The sequence below is a fragment of the Lycorma delicatula genome, chromosome 5 (assembly GCF_047948215.1).
Source record: "Lycorma delicatula isolate Av1 chromosome 5, ASM4794821v1, whole genome shotgun sequence".
In the NCBI taxonomy this organism is placed as follows: Eukaryota; Metazoa; Arthropoda; class Insecta; order Hemiptera; family Fulgoridae; genus Lycorma; species Lycorma delicatula.
The window spans coordinates 48,592,383-48,614,625 of record NC_134459.1 but is presented as its reverse complement, the minus strand read 5'-3'; the positions used below and the strand labels follow the sequence as shown (position 1 = coordinate 48,614,625).

At 27.1% G+C, this 22,243-nt stretch overlaps 1 protein-coding gene across 11 annotated transcripts in view; it reads right to left on the bottom strand.

Moving 5' to 3' along the window:
* The window catches only part of LOC142324914 (uncharacterized), a 188,173-nt gene that overhangs the window by 8,583 nt on the left and 157,347 nt on the right, over positions 1 to 22,243 (bottom strand). For 6 of the 11 annotated variants that reach the window (XR_012756437.1, XM_075366046.1, XM_075366041.1 and 3 more), the window contains exon 13: positions 18,550 to 18,725. The exons of 3 other annotated variants lie outside the window; for them this stretch is intronic. Coding sequence is in view for 7 of the 8 variants with exons in the window: in XM_075366046.1 (XP_075222161.1) it covers positions 18,550 to 18,725 (176 nt within the window). In the remaining variant the exon portion in view is untranslated. Of the gene's footprint in view, positions 1 to 3,196; positions 3,366 to 18,549; positions 18,726 to 22,243 lie in introns of those variants that run through there. 2 more of the 11 variants (XM_075366047.1, XM_075366050.1) reach the window with 2 other exon arrangements.

Genomic DNA, 22,243 nt, shown 5'->3' with positions numbered 1-22,243 from the left:
TATTCATATCAATTATTAATTTTTATAATTACTGTATTTTTAAATACAGTAATTTTAATTTCTTGGTTTTTTACATTATTGTTGGTACAATTTTTTAGTCTTTATAATTCAAATTGTCAGAATTTTGTTATATTTTATTGAAGTAACTGCATTTTGGTTAGATGTAGTAATACTTTTAATTGATCAGAATCCCATAAAGTATTGAAAAAATGAATAAAAAAAGTTCACCAGCAGTTAAGGGATAGTTTTTATACTAGGTAACTACAAAATTATATGAAAAATTTAAATTGCATGTGTAAAATTATATCTGAATATTATCTCTTACCGTTTGATATACTGAAAATTAAGAAATGCAATCTTTCTAATATCGTATCAGTGTTGCAATATTTCTTTATTTATAAATCTTATTCAAAAGCAGTTAGCTGTATTTTTTAAGAAAAATTATTTAAACTGCTGTAAATTAAATATGCTAGTTAAATATCTATTTTTGTGCCATAACTGGTGCCTTTTTCTACTAGATTTTATAGTTTATGTTTCTCCTGCATTTATTAACAATTATGAATAAACTTTGTGGGTAATTTTTAGGACTCAAATAATTAAAAAAAAAAAAACAGATTCTATGATTGTTTCTTTTGCTGTCACAATCATTTTTTTTTTTTTATATATAGTACCATTCACTTATTCAATTGCCCATCTAATAACACAACACTTCTTGAATTTATTTAAACAAACAAAAATTCTGATTACAATTTTTTTTTTTTTTAATTTTAGTTACTTTCTATTCATTCTTCCTAAAAATTATTTTCATCTTTTTACATTACTGCATTGTTAAGTTGTATTTTTTACTCAAGTCTAAAATATTAAATAAAGTTATTACTTTTGATTAAAAAAGTAGTTGGAAAAATAGCAGTTATTTTATTTTTAAATTGTTATTTCTTTTATCTCACTATATCCATAAATTTTCTGGGTTATGATTTCAGTCAGAACTTTATGGGTATAAATTACTTTCTTTGTTGTTTATTTTTATCTGGACAATATATGAATCATTAATAATGAGTGAAAGGAACTAACTGGTAATTATCCCATAGTGTCTTGACCGAGAGGACACTTCTCTATTGCTATACTATCTAGGCTTTGTGTTTTAGGTGATAAACATTAGATAGATAAAACCTAATCTTTGGACTAACGAGCTTACATACACAAAATTTTAAGATTTCTTTTTAAGTGCTGGTATTGCATTCTAAAATTGATTTTTACTTAATTTAACCTTATATAAGGATATTTTTATTGATCTCCTGCTTTAAAAAAAACAAATATTTTTGTATTTATGTGTAAATATTTTTTTAAATGTTATGTTTGTTTTAGTTATCAAAAATTTATAGTCTATTCACTATTAAGTAAACCTTATTCAATGTTTGCATGCACTGTCTTATTTTACATGTAAAATTTTCTAATGTTATTGCTTTGGAATTAAAAAATATTACTAAAAACCCGTTAATTTAAATTAAGATCACTTATTAAGATCATTTTGATCATTAATTAAGATCATTATATACTGATGTGTAAGTTATCTTTTTTAAATTTAAGTAAAATAAATACCTATTTTTCAAATAGGTTTCCTATTTTTACATACCTATTTTTCAAAGATTTAATTGTTAGCATGTCAACTGTTACATGTTATGTATGTACTGTTAATTCCAACATTTATTGATAACTTTAACAGAAAAATTTATTTTGCTCAATTCACATTACAATGCTTCTATTATGAACAAAGCTTATTCAAATCACTAATCACTACATTGTGGAAGTAGTCACCAATTCAAATCACTACATTGCAGAAGTTTTACAAAAGAATTCATGTTTTTCTTTGTAGCATTTATTAATCCCATAAATGGATAAGTAAAACAAATATTTATCATAAAAAAAAATCCACATAGAAAAATTTGCATGTTCTGGGACAAGATAAATTTGCAGTAATATTGCACTTACATAAGAGAGTGAATCTTTTTTTTCTAGAAAATCAGTATTCCCAATCATAATATTGACATCACAGTAATAATAAATAAGAAAAATTTTTAAATTACATTGTTTTAAAAAATTGTTTTGAACTGTTTAAAATGAATTACTGCTTCATGAAAGTTAAAACTAATTATGATACTAATTAATGAATCTAATATCTTTTTTAATTGTAATGAATTTAATATATATTTTTGCAGCAGTACAAAATTACTTTACTAAATACAAATTGTACATTACTTAAATATAATGTTCTGATTATAAACTTGGATTGATTGCCTTCCTAATGCAGGTTATTTTCTTTGAAAATATTCTATATATTTTAAAATATTACAATATTTAAATAAATGATAGTCTAATATTATAAAATATGCACAAATAAATATATATATAATAATTATTATTATAGCAAAAATTCCCTCTACTGCCAGAAATTAGATTCATGCTATGCTTATATAATTTGTTAGTCAGCGATATTTTATTAATCATGCATATTTATTTACAGATCCTATTACATTAAAATCTGATATACTGTTATGGAAATACATCAGTTCACAAAACTGTTTGGTGAGTAAAATTAATTTTTTCTTATAATTACACCATAAATGAAGGTTAAATACATTGTTAATTGTAGTAAATTTGCTACTAGTTACATGGTAAACACATAAAATGTTATCTTTATTCATTAACTAATGGAAAATATATGTGTACATAAAAGGAAGAACATTCCTAAAAGAAAAAAAAAATCACTTGTTTCTAACAAATTACATGGTATGTGTTATAGAAAGAATAAGTAAATTAATTAGTACTGTGTTTTCATATTTAATTTTATCTATTGGTGACTATGTGCATGTATTAAGAATTTGTTTTTATACAAGAATGGTAGTTACAAATGATTAAACTATGTTTGGAGTAAAATATCTCATATAACAAAAATAAAAATTATAAAATTATTTCATATCACATTGTATCACAAAATGTAATAAATCTCTAAAAAACTAAAATGTTAATTCAATTAAATTTATTAACATGTTTAAAACAATATTTTAATAAAGTATAAAAATGTAAGAAACAAAGTAAAAATAGTTATATTTTTAATATTTTGGTATTATTTACAGCAAAATAAATGTTTTTCTAATAATTCTAAGTCAAATTATTTTTATGTTAATTTTTTATTTATTATGTTTTATGGAGAGATATGTTAATTATCTTTAATAGAATTTAAAAGCATCAATGCTATTCCAAAAATCATGAAAAAAAATGAGAAAGGAAATGAAGTGAATAGGAACCATGATAGAAAAGGTAGAAGAAATACTGTTACAGTAGCTGTAGTGGTAACACTGCCTCCGCTATAAAAAAAGAGGATAAAAAATTAAGATTAGAGTATCAAACATGCATGAATTAATTGTATTTTTTACACATAAAACAAAAATATATGCATACATTTTATTTTAAAAAACTTGTATCTTTCACTTTCTAAACTTTTATGTGTTTAAAATTTTCAGGATTACCATGAATTATATTTTTGGGCTATTGTTCTAACTACAGGCAAATCAAGCTAGCTTAGCTTATAGGTGAGATTGCTGGTGGAGTTCTGGAGAGGTAGGAAAACATTTTTCCATATACATTCTTAAGTGTTTCAGGTGGTTGCACTTTTTTGTGTATTTATTTTGTTCAAATGTATAAAGTTCATGGTGATTTTTTTTATATTGCATTTCCTTTTCTAGTAAATATATTTTTATGCATTTTTGTTTTTATTGAGAAATTTACTAATGTATTCAATTTTTGTGTGAAAATATGTTTCTTTCATTACACACAACATAGAAATTTATAAGAACTTTAGATTCAGAACATCGTATGGATAATTACATTTCCATAAAAATACTACATTTCCGTAATGGAAATGTACAGGAAATCTACAGGCAGTAAAAATTTACAAAAAAAAATTTATAAATTCATTGAATTGTAAAAGATATTTTCAGATTTATTATGTAGCTTCTTTATCAGAGATGTTATTAGCCTGTCTCAAACTAGTTAGATACCTCTTGCAGTCAAATAGTATAAAACTATTTTATCTGTGTTGTGTTTATTGATTTAGTTGTGAATGTTTTATTTTGTATTTGTTTAATTTAGTACATTTCATAATGTTCAAGTTTGGTGAGCTTGTGTTTTCTTGCAGTATATGTAAAATTTACTTATTGTAGTCAATATCTTACTTTATATTTCCAATTTCTACAGAGTGATTTTCAATAGTCTCTAGTTGTACATCATATTTTCTCTATATTAATGTCTATCCTCTCTGTCCAATTTATTATTAAGAGCAGTCTGTGCAGTATATTTTGTAAATAATTTTGTTGTTTTGCAGTTTAAGTCATTAAATTCATGCAAATTACAAATATTTTTAAGAAAAAAAATTACTGTGTAGCTTTCAAAACAACAAACAAAATACAGAACATTTGACAAACTAACAAAACACATAGTTATAATACAAATATAAGCACAATAGCTCAATATATTCTAAGTACAACAACAAGCAAATTTTTTATTTATCTCATTCAAGCCTTAGCATCCTAGAATTGAGAGAGATTCTCTCAATAATTTAGTAAACACATATTATTGCATATACTATTTAGCCTTAAACTGAACTTAACCACTTCCAGGGAAGTGGATATAGTATCACTGTCATCTGCAAAACCACTGATGAAGAATCCATACAATAGCTACAAAATGTTTCTGGTAAAACACTGTACTGTTTCATACTTATTCACCTTCCACTTAATATTTTCATCAGTTATGTTTCTACATTGTTATTACCTACATATTTTTCAACAAGAAGCAGTGTTGTATTCATTGATTCAATATGAGTTCTCCACAGACGTAAGATCAATGACTATCCCTTCTGTCATTCATTGCTAAAATGTTTTTATTTTGTTACACATAACTTGAAGTTAAAATGTTCAGAAATGTTGATGTACCCATTACGATGTCAACACATATATAGCCGGTGTAATATTCACACCTCCTTATTTTGCTGGAGTTTAGTTATGCTTTACATCTCTTACTGACATGTTAATTGAAAAACCTTTGTGGTAACATTAGTATTATAATTGACAACACCAGTTATCACTTATCCACGTTGAACACTACTAATGAAGGAACTGAATAATACTTCAAATAAGAACTTCTATAATTGTATTTCTACGTAAAAAGAAAATAACTTGTTTTCTAACACATCATATATTTTTCTACTCTCTGAGACATCACAGACGTAAGGAATTATTAAGATGCAAGAGATTCAACTTGTTAATTTTTGAAACTTTCAGCCTTAAGATTTGCAACAGTCATTTCTTTCTTCATGTTTTGATTCTAATAATTTTTTTGCTGGGCATTAAAAAAACAATAAGCTTGTCATCATCATTATTGATATATATATATATATTCCCATATGAAGTAAACATTAAAAAATGTTAACATTTTGGGTGGCAAAAAGGCAGAATGAGTTTTCAGAATTCAAAAATAGATTGTCAAATCATTATTTATGGCGCTTACAAGTATGAATCTTGTAGAGCAATATTTAGAAAATGAAAAATCTTAACATATCCTTGAGTTTAAAAATTAATATGCCAACTTTTCTAAAAAGAGTAGCCACTTTTTCTTTAAAAAAATTAACAATATTCACCTTTCTGAAGTCAGACAACAGTGTTTTTCTGTTATACAATACTTCAGCTTATGAGAAAGAGGCTTTTTATGATGCTTTTAATGATATTTTTAATAAATAACCTTACCATTTAAAATACTTTCTCATCAATTATTTAAAAAAAATTCTTTTAGAGAAACAGAAATCTGCAGATGAATTTTTAAATAATACTTATAAAAATCCCTTAATTCTCTGCAACTTGTTTAACATGTTTATAAAATATGCACTAAAATAATTTTTTTCATTAACCCCTTCTGAATAGTGATTATTTTCTATTTATTTTAACATATTTATTATTTTCATTTATTTACCTTAACTTTCATAGTTTTATATTTTAGATAATTAATAGAAATTTTAATCTCATTTATTTTTATTTTATAATTAATTCCGCATTCAATGGTGTTGCTCTGATCAAGGTTTTACCACTGTTTCCCTTGATTCATCCAGGCAAACACTGGGGCAGTTCCTTTTTTATCCATGAAGTAGCATATCTACTCATCCTGACGAAATAAACCACATTGCATTTATTAATGTTCAATCTTTTCTGAAAAAGGTAGTTATTTATTCTTAAAAATTAGTAACATCTTTCTCTATCAAACCAGACAACAGACTGACTGTGTAGAATGTATAGATGTAATCTGTTACTACGAATCAGAATAAAAATATTAAAAATAATCACTAAATTAGTATTCATTTTCTCAATAATTTAGCTACATACATCATACTTCCCTCTCCCTGTTTACTGAAATGAATCTAAAATCAAATAATTTTGTTTGGTTATTCTGAAATTTTTATTATTCTTGTCATCATTAAAACAATCTGAGGCAGATTACTACCTGTTATTTGCTCTAATGCAGGTCACTTGCCCATCTCTGTCTATTTCTAGCTAAACTTTTGAGTTCCAGAGAACATACATTATCTTTTAAATTTTCTAAAATTTTTACTGTTTTCATTCTCTTTTCTTTGCATTTTCTACTGATATAAATAGTGCTTTGGATCAATCAGTAATAACAAGATGACATTTCACAAAATAATTTTTCAAGCCTGTTTCAATTTATTTCATGATGATTAATTGTTTATATTGATTGAAACTTACTTAGCTACTACTATTCTGGTTTTAATTAACTTTTCATTTGTTTCTTCTGTTAACATGATTCTAAAGTATTTGTTCAATTCTTCCTTATTTTGCATAGATATTCATTGACTTATTTCCTATCATCATTACTTTAGTTCTCATAACAGTCATTTTCAAATTCTATTCTGTTATTATTTTTTCTACTTTTGAAGTTATTTGTTGAATATCCTTTGCTTCTTTTTAACTGAACCCTTATACTAATCATATTCCTTCCACCAAAGCTGATCTCTTTATATTCTTGAGTGTATTTTTTATCATATCTTCAATGTACATATTAAACAAGATTAAGAGTAGACAATACCTTACTAGAACAAACCATTAATTCTTTTACATTTTTATTTTTGTAGTTACTTTCTGATTCTGGTACAGTTCTTTAATTAATATTCTATCTTTCCAATGTACTAGTTATTTTTGACACACTTAAATGCTTTTTTCATAACAATAAAACATAAACATATTCCTTTACCTCTTTTTATTACTCCTTATTAGCCTAATTGATTCCTTGCACCTTTTCCTTTTCTTAATTAAATGATCCATTATTTTTTGTAAATTGTCTATAATCTTTTTTTATACCCAGTTAATTTTGGGTTATGAAACAAGAGCCCTCATTTTTGTATGTTTTTTCATAATTCCCCATAAAAAATATTGTTAATATCATTACTCTCTTCATAACACTCTGTAATGTATCATTTCTTTGTAGTTACTACTAATTCACTTTTATCTATTTACAACTCAAAGACAGCTTTTGTCACTGCTCTCATTCCATTCAAAGCGTTGATGGTTTGAAACTAATGTCCGCTTTCCAAATCTTGAGTCTCTATTGCTTTCTCTTATTGTTATTCACAATATTATTCATAAGATTTTAATTTCATTAGGCTGAATTTTGCCTTTCATAAATCTGATTTTTTTACTGTTTTTCTACTTCATGCAAAAGAATGAATATAAAAATATTCCTGTAGTTATCATTTACTGTATTTCCTTCTTAGCACAATTGTAATATTTATCTTTAGATTCTAACATATGCATATTTAGTATGGGTATGTACAAATTAAAATTTCGTCACCCAGTAAAAATACTGTTCATTTTATTCATTTATATTACAAAGAAATAATAATGGAATACCAAGAAAACAATAAGCCGGGTGTACTCTGAACAAGAAAGGCCAAGAAGATCTGAAACCCTTAGAAATTACTGGCAAAAAAGAAAAGCTGAAAAACAACAAATCAGTAAGAAAAGAAAGAACTTGGTGATTAAAAGTGATCCATTATGGTCTAAAAAGTAAAAAATAAAAAAAATATATAATAGTTTATTATCATTCGTTTTGCATGACAGATTATTCATAACTACAATAAGAATAAATAATTATAAATGAAGTGAAATTATGCATAATTTATAAGCTAGTAGAGCATATGGCTATGAGTGTCCTTAAATTTTGAAGGTCGAAGAGCGGAATACAAACACTACACTCCGCATTCCAGTTCGGCTTGTACAAAGTATTAATGTTGAACGGGTCAAAAAAAAATTCAGGGTTCTTTATAATTTGTATTATTACTTATTTTTTACAAAATTACTGTACCTCATATTTAATTTCTTACTTCGTTAGCCAAAGTATACTAAAGTTAAGAAAAAAATGATCTACGATTTTGTCATAGTAGAAATCATATATATATTTTTTTTAATTTTGTATTTGATTAAACAAAAATAAGTAATCCTTGGACAAACTTTATCTGCATATTACTGCAATTAAGTTTAGTTAATCTTTAATTTCATGTTCTATGTTTGGAAAAAATGGTATATTACATTTTATGAATTATTTTTGAAATATTAGTAATACATTTGTTTAAAACAATTCTATTTAAAATAATAAAACTTTATTCTGATTTTATAAAAGTTAATATTTGTTTAAAAACTATTTTAATAAAATCAAAAATGGTTATAACTACTTTGATTTTAATAATTTTGTTTTTAAATAAATGTCAATTCATTTTTTTTTTTTAATTTTTCAATGAAGAAGTGTATGCATTACACTGCAATGGCTGCTTCATTGAAAAACATATAATAATTTCATGAACATAATGTTCATGATTAACGATATTAAAATTATTAATGTTTTCATATTGGTTTAAAAAAGTATTGAGCTATTTGGACATTTAATCTTTAAAAAAATAAAACTCAATGTTTTTATAATATTAGAAATGATTTTTGTAAATCTACTTATATAAACCACCATTGCTTTAAACAAAACAGTATATTTTTTATTTAATTTTAATAATGATTAAATATCTTATCTGTCAGAAAAATTAATGGTATAAAATTAAATAAGTAATCTATTGAAAATTTTTAAATCACTTAAAAACCTTTAAGAAACGTTTATTTATTAGTATACTTAAATTTAAAAAATCGCACCCTTATTTACAACAAAAATCCAGTTAAATGCTTTTTTGAAAGTTTTTTTTTAACTGTGAACTGTTAAGAGAAATAATTTCATACATAATTTACATGTTACATTCTATTTGGATCAGAAATTGGGTTATTATTGAATTTCCCTTAGTTTTAGGATCATGCTAACGGTTACACATTATAAGCCTTTTAAGTTAATATATTAAAAGATTAAACTGTTAAATAAAAATATTTTAATTTTGCATCTTGTGATTATTAAATTTTACATCGATTGTTTTATATTTTTAGAGAAAATCATTTTTGAATGTAATTTTTCTGTAAATGTATAGGGAAAATATATTTTTTAGATTATTTTTAAATTTAAATATCATCATAAGAAACATTCATAAAATATTTGTTCCAGAAAAAATTTCAAAAGGGAAAATAGATTATAAGCACAATATCACGTACTGCGTAACTTTTAGGTTTTTAATACTAATAATATATATAAGTGGATTTTTATCCCAAATACAGAGAAAAGAGTTTTTACAGACTATCTATTTTTTTGTAATTTATTTCTTCTTTTTCTTATTTCCTGACAATTATAGATTGTTGGCTATTACACTGGCTACCATCCTCATTATTTTGATATTGTCAACCGCTACTGGAAAGTGAGCATCAGATCTGTCGCAGCATTTCTACTCAATAGAAACTCCATGGACGATTCCTGAGTAGAAACTCCGGATGATTTTACATTGAACATAGACGTATCATGTGATTTTTTTAAAATTTCTATCTGAAACTTTAATTCAGTGGTCTCCTGCTTGCCTTTTGCATTCCAATACTGTTGACTAACTATGTGATTCTTCCGCATTTACGAGGAATTTCTAACCTTAAAGACTATAAAATACCCTGTCCCTTATCCACATATCTACTTTCACTTAAGCTGTTGGAATTTAGTGGGAAGATCCCTAATCCTATGAATCACTCAGCGGTTAGCTGACTGCAATGTCAAAAGCCGAGCGATGGAGTCGCTCGGCTGGAGCTGCAGTGGCGGCTCGTAGCTAAAATTAGTGGGGGTGCTGCTTCAGAAAATTTCAAGACCATGGTTAAAGTTTTTGTTAAATGAAACAATCGAAAAATTGAATCAGAGTAGCCGGAAGCAAGATAATAATCAAATTCTATATCGCATTCAAGAATATGGTATACGGTTTTTAAGCTAATATAGTATGTGTAACTTTAAACACATTGTGCTTAAAAACCGTATTCGAAATTAATTACAAAATGTCAATACATATAATATTTTTTAGTATTATTAGATAATAACTTAATAAAATGTCCGCTTAAAAACACTATAGTCCAGTGGTGCTTAATTTAAATTTCTATGTACACAGAAACAAATACGTAATTAGTTTTTACTAATTTCCTTCTCTTTTGTCCTTCCAGCGTTTTTTTGCACAGATTTGTCAAAGAGCCCTTACTTTCCGCCATCTTCTGATCACTGCTGAAAAAACGACTAAACCACTTTCATATTCCTTCCACCGACTAAACTAGAAAAGGGAATGAATAAGGAACATTCCATAGACACGCGGAGTAAAAACAAAACTACCTTCCACCAGCACGCCAGGGTTGGAACTGCGAGAGCGACAGTGCTATCTTTCCCTCGCAGCCTCACGTATAGCTTCCTATGGTGCTGGAGCTGTTAAGCGCACAGTTCCATACAAAGACTTTTATATATTTTTCATAAAGTGGGGGATAAAGTGCCTCTATCGACATTAAGCTTAAGCATTGTATATTGTACAAGTATAAAGTAAGAATTAAAGAAAAGACTCATTATATTAAATTTTATCGATAATATCAAGTGGAAATAGGAAGTGCTGCAGTTCTGCGGTGCTTATATGCGAGCCGCTACTGGTCCCTATACTTCTACACCTAATCATTTTATATTCAGACTAAATTAGATATACATATGTATTAATACGTAATCATAATAATTGGTGAAAGCAGTTTTTACTAGTATCATTTCTACTTTAGATTACAAACTAATGTAATCTTTTTGAAACAAACAAAGCATTTTATACATTGTCATACGAAGGTACACGTATAAAGAAAATGTAGCTGCTAAATCTTTATTTTATACTATTAGGAATTTGAAAATGTCAAGTGCTGATAGAAATATGATTAGAAAACTATATCATATGTTAATATAAAATATGGATGCTTAATTGAATTAAAGTAATTTTAAAAATTCTAATTTTTACTTAAAATTAAATAAACAAAACTGCTTGATGAATGATATATATTTGGGTTAGTAAAACTTATATTAATATGTAAACTTTAGAAACTGAAAGTAACGTTACTATAATTCATTGTCGTAACATCAAATTGACATCCGATTCATCAGATTCACAGGGATGCCCTATCAAAATAACTTTTGAAACTTTTGAAAACCATATTGTATTAATGGCTGACTTGGAATTAACACTGATATTTATCTATAGTTGTAAGTTGACTTGACTTGGATATGCGAAATAAGCATTACTACAACGGTCTGTTCATTTATAATATATCATTAATTTCTACTTCGATAAAAAAGCTAAGAGGATGTTTATAAAAAAAAGAAATCGATTGATATAAAATTTAGATTTAGGAAATGAAAATACTTTTTTTAAATATTTATATAGCGTAAAAACACTGTCAGTAGGAAAATGAGAAAAATATAAGCAAATAAATTTTGGATGGTGTTATAAGAGAATTTTATTATTTATTATTCTATTCCTAAACTTATTATTATTCTTTTAATTATTTTATTATAAATTTAGATTATTAGATGGATTATAGTAGGTGAAACGAAGAGATCATTTTATAAAGAGGAGGGAAATTTGTAGCAGGATATTTTTAAAAGACAAACTAGGTCGGTTGGTAAGCCATGTTAATAAAACATCTGAATTGATTAATTTAGTATTAACTTAATGAATTACCTTGTATTATTTATTTAAATAACTTACAGATTCAGTAGAGGTATCATTTCATAGCAAAACTCATCAAGTTTTTACTCACTTAGTTCAACAGTACCCAATTCAGCTACCAGCGCTGTCAACAGTTTTGTTAAACGGATAAATTTACTAGTGCGGATGTGTGGTTTCACGATACAGTGCTGTATGGTTTGGTTTCACAATTTGCAGTCAGAAACTGCAGTTCAACATAATTTTCACAGGGAGTACATTAAGGAGCCTCATAGTAGGCGTGCAATTTATTCTTGGCACTAAACCTTCGTTGGGACTGGTTGTTCTGTTGAACAAACAAAATCATCAGGATAGACACTACTATGAAGCTACTATGGAAAAACTCGGAGAAAGCTTTGCACGAAGTTTGAAGAAATCAACTCAACATGCGTCACGCTAGACTGGCATTCCACAAACAACTGTTTACAGGATATTATGTAAACAATTGCACTTTTTTCCTGATGAGGGGAGGAATCCCATTTACGAACAGAGTGTTGCACTCGCTAACAGTTTCCGCAAATCTTGTTAATGTGCGTATGTATACCTTTATTTCTTTTTCCTGTTTAGCCTGCGGGAATTGCTGTTCAGGTTAATACCTGAACGATAATTCAGAGGATAAATGAGGATCATATGTATGAGTGTAAATGAAGTATATATAAGTCTTGTACAGTTTCAGTTCGACCATTCCTGAGATGTGTGGTTAATTGAAAACCAATCAACGTATGTATACCTGCACCCTAGCAACTAAACCTCCACCTTACCAACTCCCCTCCCGGGGCCAGACCCATGATTAAGCGTAACACAGACCCGGAAGGTGCCTTCAAGCATGACAGCTACTTCATGACAGCTCGGCTCACGAGTTGGATCTTGATTTTTTACCCTGCCTCTAACCTCCAGAGCGGAGTCACCAGGCCCAGCTATGCTGTCCCTAGTTCCCCCACTCCAGAAGCCCGGATTCGGTCTTAACCCGTTCTTCTTCCAGGAGACAAACCATAACGGTATCGTTTATCTGGACATGCTTCAAAGTTTTCTAATTCCTCAGTTAGACGATGACGACCAAGACGATCACCATTATTACCAGCAAGATGAGAGCCATGTACTACCGCCTAGTAGTCCGAGATTTTCTTGATACTCGATTCCCTGGTTGGTGAATTGGTCGTGAAGGTCCAATTGCAGGTCTAACGTACTCCTCAGATTTGACCCCGCTAGATTTCTTTTTGTGGGGTTTTATGTATCATCTTTGCCTGCCGATCTTTGACCTAAGACTTCGAATTATCGCCGCAGCTGCAGAGGTAACGTCCAACTTGTTGACTACGGTCTGGAATGAAATCGATTTCAGATGGAATGTATGTCGCATTACAAATAGTGGCCATATCGAACCAAAGTGAATGTTAGGTGACAAACTTGATTTTTTTTCTATGAAATGAAAATGCAGCTGAATGTGTAAGTTATCTCAATAAATTTTTGTATGCTTTTATAGGTGTGAAGTCCTTTTAGAATTGCCTGCAGTATTTAGAGTGTAAAAAGTGTAGTGTTATACAAAGACTAGAATTCATTAAATTATTAATTGCAGATGTGGAATGTATACTGAAACTATGAGATCGGTATAGAATAGAAAGGAACGCCAATCAAACTAATAAAAATTGTTGTTACTTACACAAAAATAGTATTATTATTTACGAAAAAGAATATATGATAATTTTAATGAAATCACTTTATCTTGATTTTATTTATTTTTTAATATTTCTTTGTATAATTTCCGAGAAATAATTATCCTCATCTGGTGTTTTGCCTGGTGACAGGTTCCTTACACCACCTCTGTTCCATCCATTTCTTTCCCAAGCCGTCACCTTGTAATTTTCAAACTTGAGTTTGATTTTTCTAACCCATCTTTTTTCTTCCTCGCTTCCGTTCTTGAAAACAGTAAGAATGGAAGAAAATAAAACAAGAACGAAAAGCAGACCGAACGGTTACATGAAGTACAGAAATACATGGAGGAATTAGACATAACCCATGAAAACCTAAAAACGAAAACCGGAAACTATGAGAAATTAAAAAATAAAGAAACAAGATTCCTATCAAAATCCAGGAAAACAATAAGCCGGGTGTACTCTGAACAACAAAGGGCAAGAAGATCTGAAACCCTTAGAAATTACTGGCAAAAAAGAAAAGCTGAAAAACAACAAATCAGCAAGAAACGAAAGAACTTGCCAAAAAAAAAAATGAACTAAAGTGATCCATTATGGAAAAAAAAAACAACGTATAATTGATTATACATAATAATTATACTTTTTTTATTTAAGTAACACAAGATTTTTCTATTTTAAGTAGAACACTTAAAAGATTTTTCTATTTAATAACTAGAATACTCCATTTATATTTCTTAAAAGTACAGATAAACAGTTTTACTCTGAATGTAAAATTTTTTCCAACATTGTCATTATAATGACAATAAAGTCGATAATTTGGTTATTTTTATATATATTAATTAAATATTTATTTCATTACATGTGTTTTTCAAATTAACATTCCACATTCACTATTATTACTTGATTATTACTAATTATTCTAACTGTTACTGATGGCATGCTATGAATTAAAAAAAAAACATAAATAAGGAAAACTTAATTTAGATTTGTATTTTGTAATTTGTATAATTTAATAACTATAACTTAATTTGTATAAATTAAATAACTATTAAACTTATTTTATTTTGTTTTTTTCTTTGTAACCTTTGTATAAATTTAATAACTATTATAACTTAATTTAATAACTAGTTAGACTATGATTTACAACAGTGACAAATTTTAGAATGCATACCAGTCGTATTTGTTATTATATCTTCTAGTTTTACATTATATATTTTCCAAATAAGAATTAATTAATTTTTGATATTATAACCATTGAAGTTATTTCTTACTTTTTCCTTGTTCAGTTTATATCATTACGTATACTATAGATTATATTGTTTCACTTTTCAGTTTGTATTATGATTATTAATAATAATAAATTCACTGTTAATGTAATCTTATAGATGTAATCATAAACCATGATTATTTCATTAGGTAACATGCCTGATAAATTATACACAGGGAATTATTAATTTTATGAAATTAAACATCTTATACTCATATTACCATACATTACATTAGACAACCTTTTCTGAGCCTTATTCAATAGACTAATTTTATTTGTATTATCTCACACTTGAAATTAAATGAATAACTGTTCCAATTAAAAAAAAATCAGATAATGCGTTAACTAATTATTATTATTTAATTTTTTAATATATTTTATTGAAGCTGACTTATAAATTTTGCAAATCCTAGATGGCAACTGAACTCAACTTTTGTGTAGCATGCAAACATGCTACTTACTGCCTATACCATTGAGGTAATTTTAATTCTACAATAAAAGCTTGGTAATGTTTGTGTTGAGATAAAGTACAATAAGACAGAAAATTCATAACCTTAACATCGTCAGTTTGAGTGAAATACTTCTGCTTTTTCTGATTCAATTAATTTTTTTAAAAATATTTTATACTTTTTAATAATTTAAATTATTTCATAACACTGAATAAAATTACTGATACACACTAGGTAAGTTAATCAAAGGTTTTCACTAGCAATTCAGAAGGAATTCAATCTTTTAAGTAATAATTGCTGTTGGGAATTTATACTAGTCTGATTCCTTTATGTTATTATTATTATTTACTGTTATTAATTTAACCAGTTCATTAAGTATAATTTTCAACTGAATAATGAATAATTTGAACTGATAAGATAGTAAACAAAGAAAACAAAATTAAAAATAAGTAGAAAACTACTTTTATCTCAATTACAGAACATTATTACTTAGTACATGAATCACTGTTGATAAACATAATAAATTAAATTCATTTTTAAGAGTGATAGTGAGTAAAATAAGATGAAGCAATTTGGGAGACTGGAGAGAAGGAGTTGGTATGAACAGAAATAAGAGCATGTAGCTGGTATGGATGATAGTTATTGTTTAGATAAATTTTGAAAATTTAAGTTTATTTATAGAAATAAAAGAGCAATTTACATTTGTTATTATTTGAAGAAAATTGGAAATGAGGTTATAACAGGAATTGAAGAATTATCTTAGTGAACTAGCAGAAAAAGAGATAAAATGTTAAATGTTTTAATTAAAAGGAAGGGAAATTATTAATTTTTTAAATTACAAATTATACTTATTTATAAGAAGATAAGGCTTTAATGACAAGCTTTATGTAAAATAATATTTTCCCATTCTAAAAAGAGAGATAAAAGAGAACTAATTTTAACTTGTTTTGTGGGAATGGAAGGTTTAACACTATCTCGAGATTTACTGAATGAAGCTAGAAGCTTTTAAAATGTGGTTGTTTAGATATATATGTAAGATATCACATGCAAAGCACATTAACACCATTACACCTTTAGGAAAACAAAATAAATTCACTAGAGAAATTTTAACCATCAAAAGAAAAAAAAGCTTCAAGTTACATCATGCCCAGTGATATTTATCAACTCCTCTGGGTCATCTTGGTAACTAAATTGCTAATCAATGCACTACGGTTATTAGAAGGACATCTTAATGAAGATTCTGTGTGAATGGTTTGGGGAATGAGTTTAAAAATATGTTCTGAGTTGTAATTTCTACAAAAATGGTAGTGGTAAATAATTGTTAATCTTCAGCAGAAAATGGCACAAATAAGAACTTTTTGAAAAATTTATTAAAATATTTAATGACAATTTCAAACTTTATAAAAGTTGTGTTTCTACAAAATCTTTGACACTGATTATAGACCTGTTTTATTAGTCAAATTACTGGTGAATGCTACCAGTACTTGGCAGTAATTAAAAATTACACCTCTACATGTTCAAGAACCACACATTTCCTGTACATTTAATTTTAACAAATTTAAAAAAACATTTATATCCCATAATGCAGATCAACAAACAATTCTTTCTGGGATAGTATATGTGTTTTTGGAAATTTATTTTATTTCTAAAAAACTGTTTTTACTGTGACTTACTAATTATAATTTAATTGCAGTAATGTGAAAATATGCCTGAGAAATGAAATGCATTTTCTTAGACATAAAAATATTGAGGATGTATTACAAATAGATATTCTTTACCATTCTACAGAAGAAAACAAAACGTCTTCAAAATATTATTACAAAAGAAAATAACACAATAACAAAAGCAATTTAATTAACATCATAAACATAAGGGTAGACACAATACAAGGTATGATTAAAATCATACTTTACATAATTTAATAATTACTGTAAGTAAATGATTTTACTGTTTTCACTGTGAGTAATCTGGGATCCTGTTCCATGAAGAAGAATGACAGATGTTTTAATATTTCATAAAGAAATTAAAGTTTGGTTTCTAGATACCATTGAAACATAAAAATTCAAATTATAAAGCAAATAAAGGAAATTCATTATTTATATCAGGGAGATAATAATTATGATGCAAAGAATGTATTAAGTTAGGAAATATAATGAAGCCGCCATACTTGTATAACAAGTAATTTCTAAATGAAAGGAGGAAATGAATAATTCTTGACCTCTAACTAATGTTTCCATTTAAAAATTCAACCAAATGTTAACTGTTTTATTAAAAAACTAATATATGCTATCTTCATTTCACCTAGTAATATGTCTCTACTGAAAATTTTTACTCGTAGAAAGAAATGATCCAGAATTTTAAGGAAGTAGATTTATTCTGCATATGAAATGGACTTTTCTGTTGTTTACTCTTGTCAGTGAAACAATTTTTGATTTGCTTAATCACCATAATTGCTACATTGAATTCATTTTCTTATAACTTCACCAAGAAAACTTTCTTAAAGTAGTCACTAACTTAGAAGAATAACTACTATCAACAATAATAAATAAATCTATTAAAGCTGTTATTAATGTCATACAAAAGCTATTTAGCATTAATTTGAGAATTTGTTTTTAAGACTTCAAATCATTTATTTTTGATGTTCATTCATTTAATGTTTAAGTAAGGTATTATTTACCTTTATATCAGAGCTTAAGGGTGATTTGTAAATATTAAATTTGTATTTGTTTAGTTATATTTTACTTTATTTAATTTTTTTGTAAATTTCTTCTATTTTAATTTTTCTTAATACATACATAAATATACACGTACTTATGATATATTAGATATGATTTTACACAGTCACATCTTTTAATAAGTAGAAAACTTTTATACAAATATTTTGTTTGTAAGGAAAAATCAAATATTCATAGAAACTTAATTTAAATTTAAAGTATTTACACTGAAACTTACCTTATTTTCTCATCACTGGTTTGTTTCACCTTAATCATTTCATTGTTTTTATTATTAATTTCGGAATTTAATACTTCTACATTTTCATGTAGTTGGTCAACATTTGTTTGTAAATTCTCAATCTTGTTACTTTTACCTGTTACTTCTTGTCGCAGGTGAGTAAGAGTGTCCAACAGCTACCAACATGCAAATAATTATTAAAAAAATAAGTTTTATAAAAATGTGCATTAATAATTTACTATTATTATCATTCTATAGTGTATGGATAATTTTTTTTCAACTGTATGGATAACTTTTTTCAACAACTATGGATAACTTTTTTCAACAGTGTATGGGTTGTTTATTATAAGAGCAGATATTTTTTTATTTGTTGTTACAAAGATGAAAAGAACATAGCAAAATTGTTTTCTTGTTATAATATTAATTTGTGTCAAATTAAAAATACTTTTTCTCATCACTTAAATGCATCTTTATTGTTAGAAATACTATCTTTCTTCAGATTTATTCTATAAAATCAAAAAATTAAAATTACATTCCTTATTTAAAATTAAAATTCTATAAGTTAGTTAAAAGTCTCTACTGTGTACTGACTAAGTTATATTTACTACAGTTACAGTTACTCTACTAACTACAAAGTTACATTTAGATCTTTGTAATAGGAAATCAGTTAAAATTATCTTTCAGTAAACTTGAGTTAGTTTGGAAATTATTTAACTGACTTTTTATATTTTATTCTTTTTTTAATTAATATCTTTAATAATTACTTAACACCGATATATAGTACAACCTCATTAATTCACACAAGCGCACATTTAAAAAAATTGGATCATCAAAATGTTTAAATATGAATTTTAGATAAATATGCCTATGCTTAAAGTGTATTTCAATAATATTAATTATGATAAGGACATCAGTTGTATTATTGAAATATTAAAAATATTTATCTAAATTAAATTTTAATTAAATATTGTTTAACATTACTTAGATAAGCCTCACCTACTAGACAGATTAAAAATGGCTGACAGAGAACAATCTCCAAATATGGGGTTTAACTATGGAGGAGGGTTTCCCCAGTAAGTTGCCATGGCCCAAGGTAATGCATCATCAGGATATGTTAAGAATAACTCTTTTATGGGACTACTCTCTAAATTCCATATGCAACCTATGACATGCTATATCATGTTAAATAAGTACCACCATTAAATAAGGTAAGTGTTCAAAATTGCCTTGAAATTGGATGAGAATGATATCCCAACAATGGTAGGGTGAAAGATCCCAGAAATAAATCTCTGAAAGAAACCTGAAGTAACATTTCTGATTGGGGGGCAGTATCCATTTCAGTAGTTTTCAGAGTGAGACTAATTAAAAGAATGCAAACTCAATTACAAAAGCTAAAAGCTTATTAGACTTAGTTATGACTGAGAATAATGGAAATCTACAGCTATATCTTCTGTGGAAATTTATTTTTTATTCTTCCTTTTTGTTCAGTTTTATAAACCTTCATAGATAGCATATTCCAGAGTTAAATATTTTTCATATTCAGATCTCTTAGTGAAACCATTAGTAGGATCAATGTATATAAGAATTGCTAGTTTAGCATGTAAGAGATAAGTTAAGGCTAAGAGATTGGCATAGATGAGCAATAAGTGGTAAAGTGGATTAAAACTGACCCAGTAAAAAATCCATACTTAGAGCAAGTATGGATTCAATATTAAGTAAGTATAATTCAATATTTAGACCAAGAAAAGACAGCTGTTTTTCATTGCTTTCTGAAGTCAATATATTTCCCCACAGGGTTTCTTCTTAGCTACAATTTTAATTATTCCCTTGTGTAATCCCTTGTTGTCACTCAGCATTTCTGCTGCTTTTGCTGGCGAGCACAATATTTTTGCAAAATGTTTCGTCTTATTACTTTAATAAAAGATAGAATTTGAATCAGTATTGATTATTAGCAAATTTAGCAAAAATAAAATATTCAGACTGACAAAGTATTTCTGTTCATAAATTTCAAATTAGGAAATTTATTTAGATGAATTTTAGAATTTCAGAGGAATTGCTCTGATATATCATTGTCCAACATTCTTTGTAAACATATTGGAGAGGAGGATTTAGGCAAGAATGGAAACAAGGTTAATAATAAATAGCATTCTTTCTGATTATTAATCTTATATCTGCAAATGGAGCAACTTAAAAAGAAAGGCTATGGAAAGGATTTGTTGATGACTCTTTTAAATATTGAAAATACATATGAAACTATGGTTAGAGGAAAAATAGGAGACACAAAGAGGTGCAAACAAAAAGAGTTTGGATGGGGGTGAAGAAATTATTTGTAGGAATAATGATAAAAGAAATAAAAGATTGGTTAAAATAGAAAAATACTCTTAAAGTAGTTCACTTTCACATTTGCTGTTTGTTTTGAAAAGATTGGAGAGGGATTGATGAGACCAATTGTGTACCTGCCGGGTTGGACTAGTGGTCAACTCTTCATCGCAAATCACCTGATTTTGAAGTCCAAAGTTTTAAGATTCAATCCCAGTAAAGGCAGTTACTTTTGTACAGATTTGAATACTAGATTATGGATACCGGTGTTTTTTGGTGGTTGGGTTTCAATTAACCACACATCTCAGGAATGGTGGACCTGAGACTGTACAAGACTACACTTCATTTACATTCATACATATCAACCTCATTCATCCACCGAAGTAATAGTAGTTCCAGAGGCTAAACAGAAAAAAAAACAATTTTGTTTGCAGATTGGCTAATAGTGAGAAAGAAATATTATCTGATCTGGATTTGAATGTATACAAGAAAAATAAGGTGATTTACCAGTTAACGTATATCCTGACACTTAGATATGCAATAGGCATGGTTATGAAAAAATAAAAAAATAATATAACCTTGTGAAATAGTTTTTATAATCATATAAGGATTACAAGGATGGTAACAATGAAAGTCAATATGTAATGAAGGGAGAAACCCTTAAAAAGAACCAGAAAGATGAAGGATGAGATAGAAAAAAGAAAGATACTTAGAAGGATAAATAAGATGGAATTGTTGGGAAAGAGGCTCAGGAATGGCTTTCCTGAACAGAATGGAAGGGGAAGAAGATCATAGAATATAGATGTTGGCAGAATGGGAAGAGATTGAGAAAAATATATAAGGGTTAGTTTTTAACAAACCTAGCTAGCAGCTGGAAATGCATATGATGTTGATGAAATTTAATTCAACTGCAAAGCAAACATTTTTTGTAATTAATGAAAATGACAAATTACATGTGATCAAATTGCTGAGGTTTCATTGTAATTTTTTGTCTATCCCAAACATAAGAACCTTATTTTGCACAACCAGTACCAAAATGCACATGCTGTAATCGAACAATTTTTTAAGGTATATACACACTCGTTACATTAGTGAATCCTCAGTACACAAAATTTTAATATCACTAATGTAGATTATATTACTTTATAACAAACAATAAATACATTCTTTATGCATTTTTCAATCCAGTTATGATAACCAGAATTGTATTTAGTAATGAAGAAGTGCTGCATTCATTTTTAAAAATAAAGTACCATACTTTGTAAGAAAACTGATTGGTCAAGATATTTAACACGTCAAACATTAATTTACATGAGTAATATTTAATTAAGAAAAATCTGCTTTTTTTATTTTTTTTGCATGCAGTGACTGCATT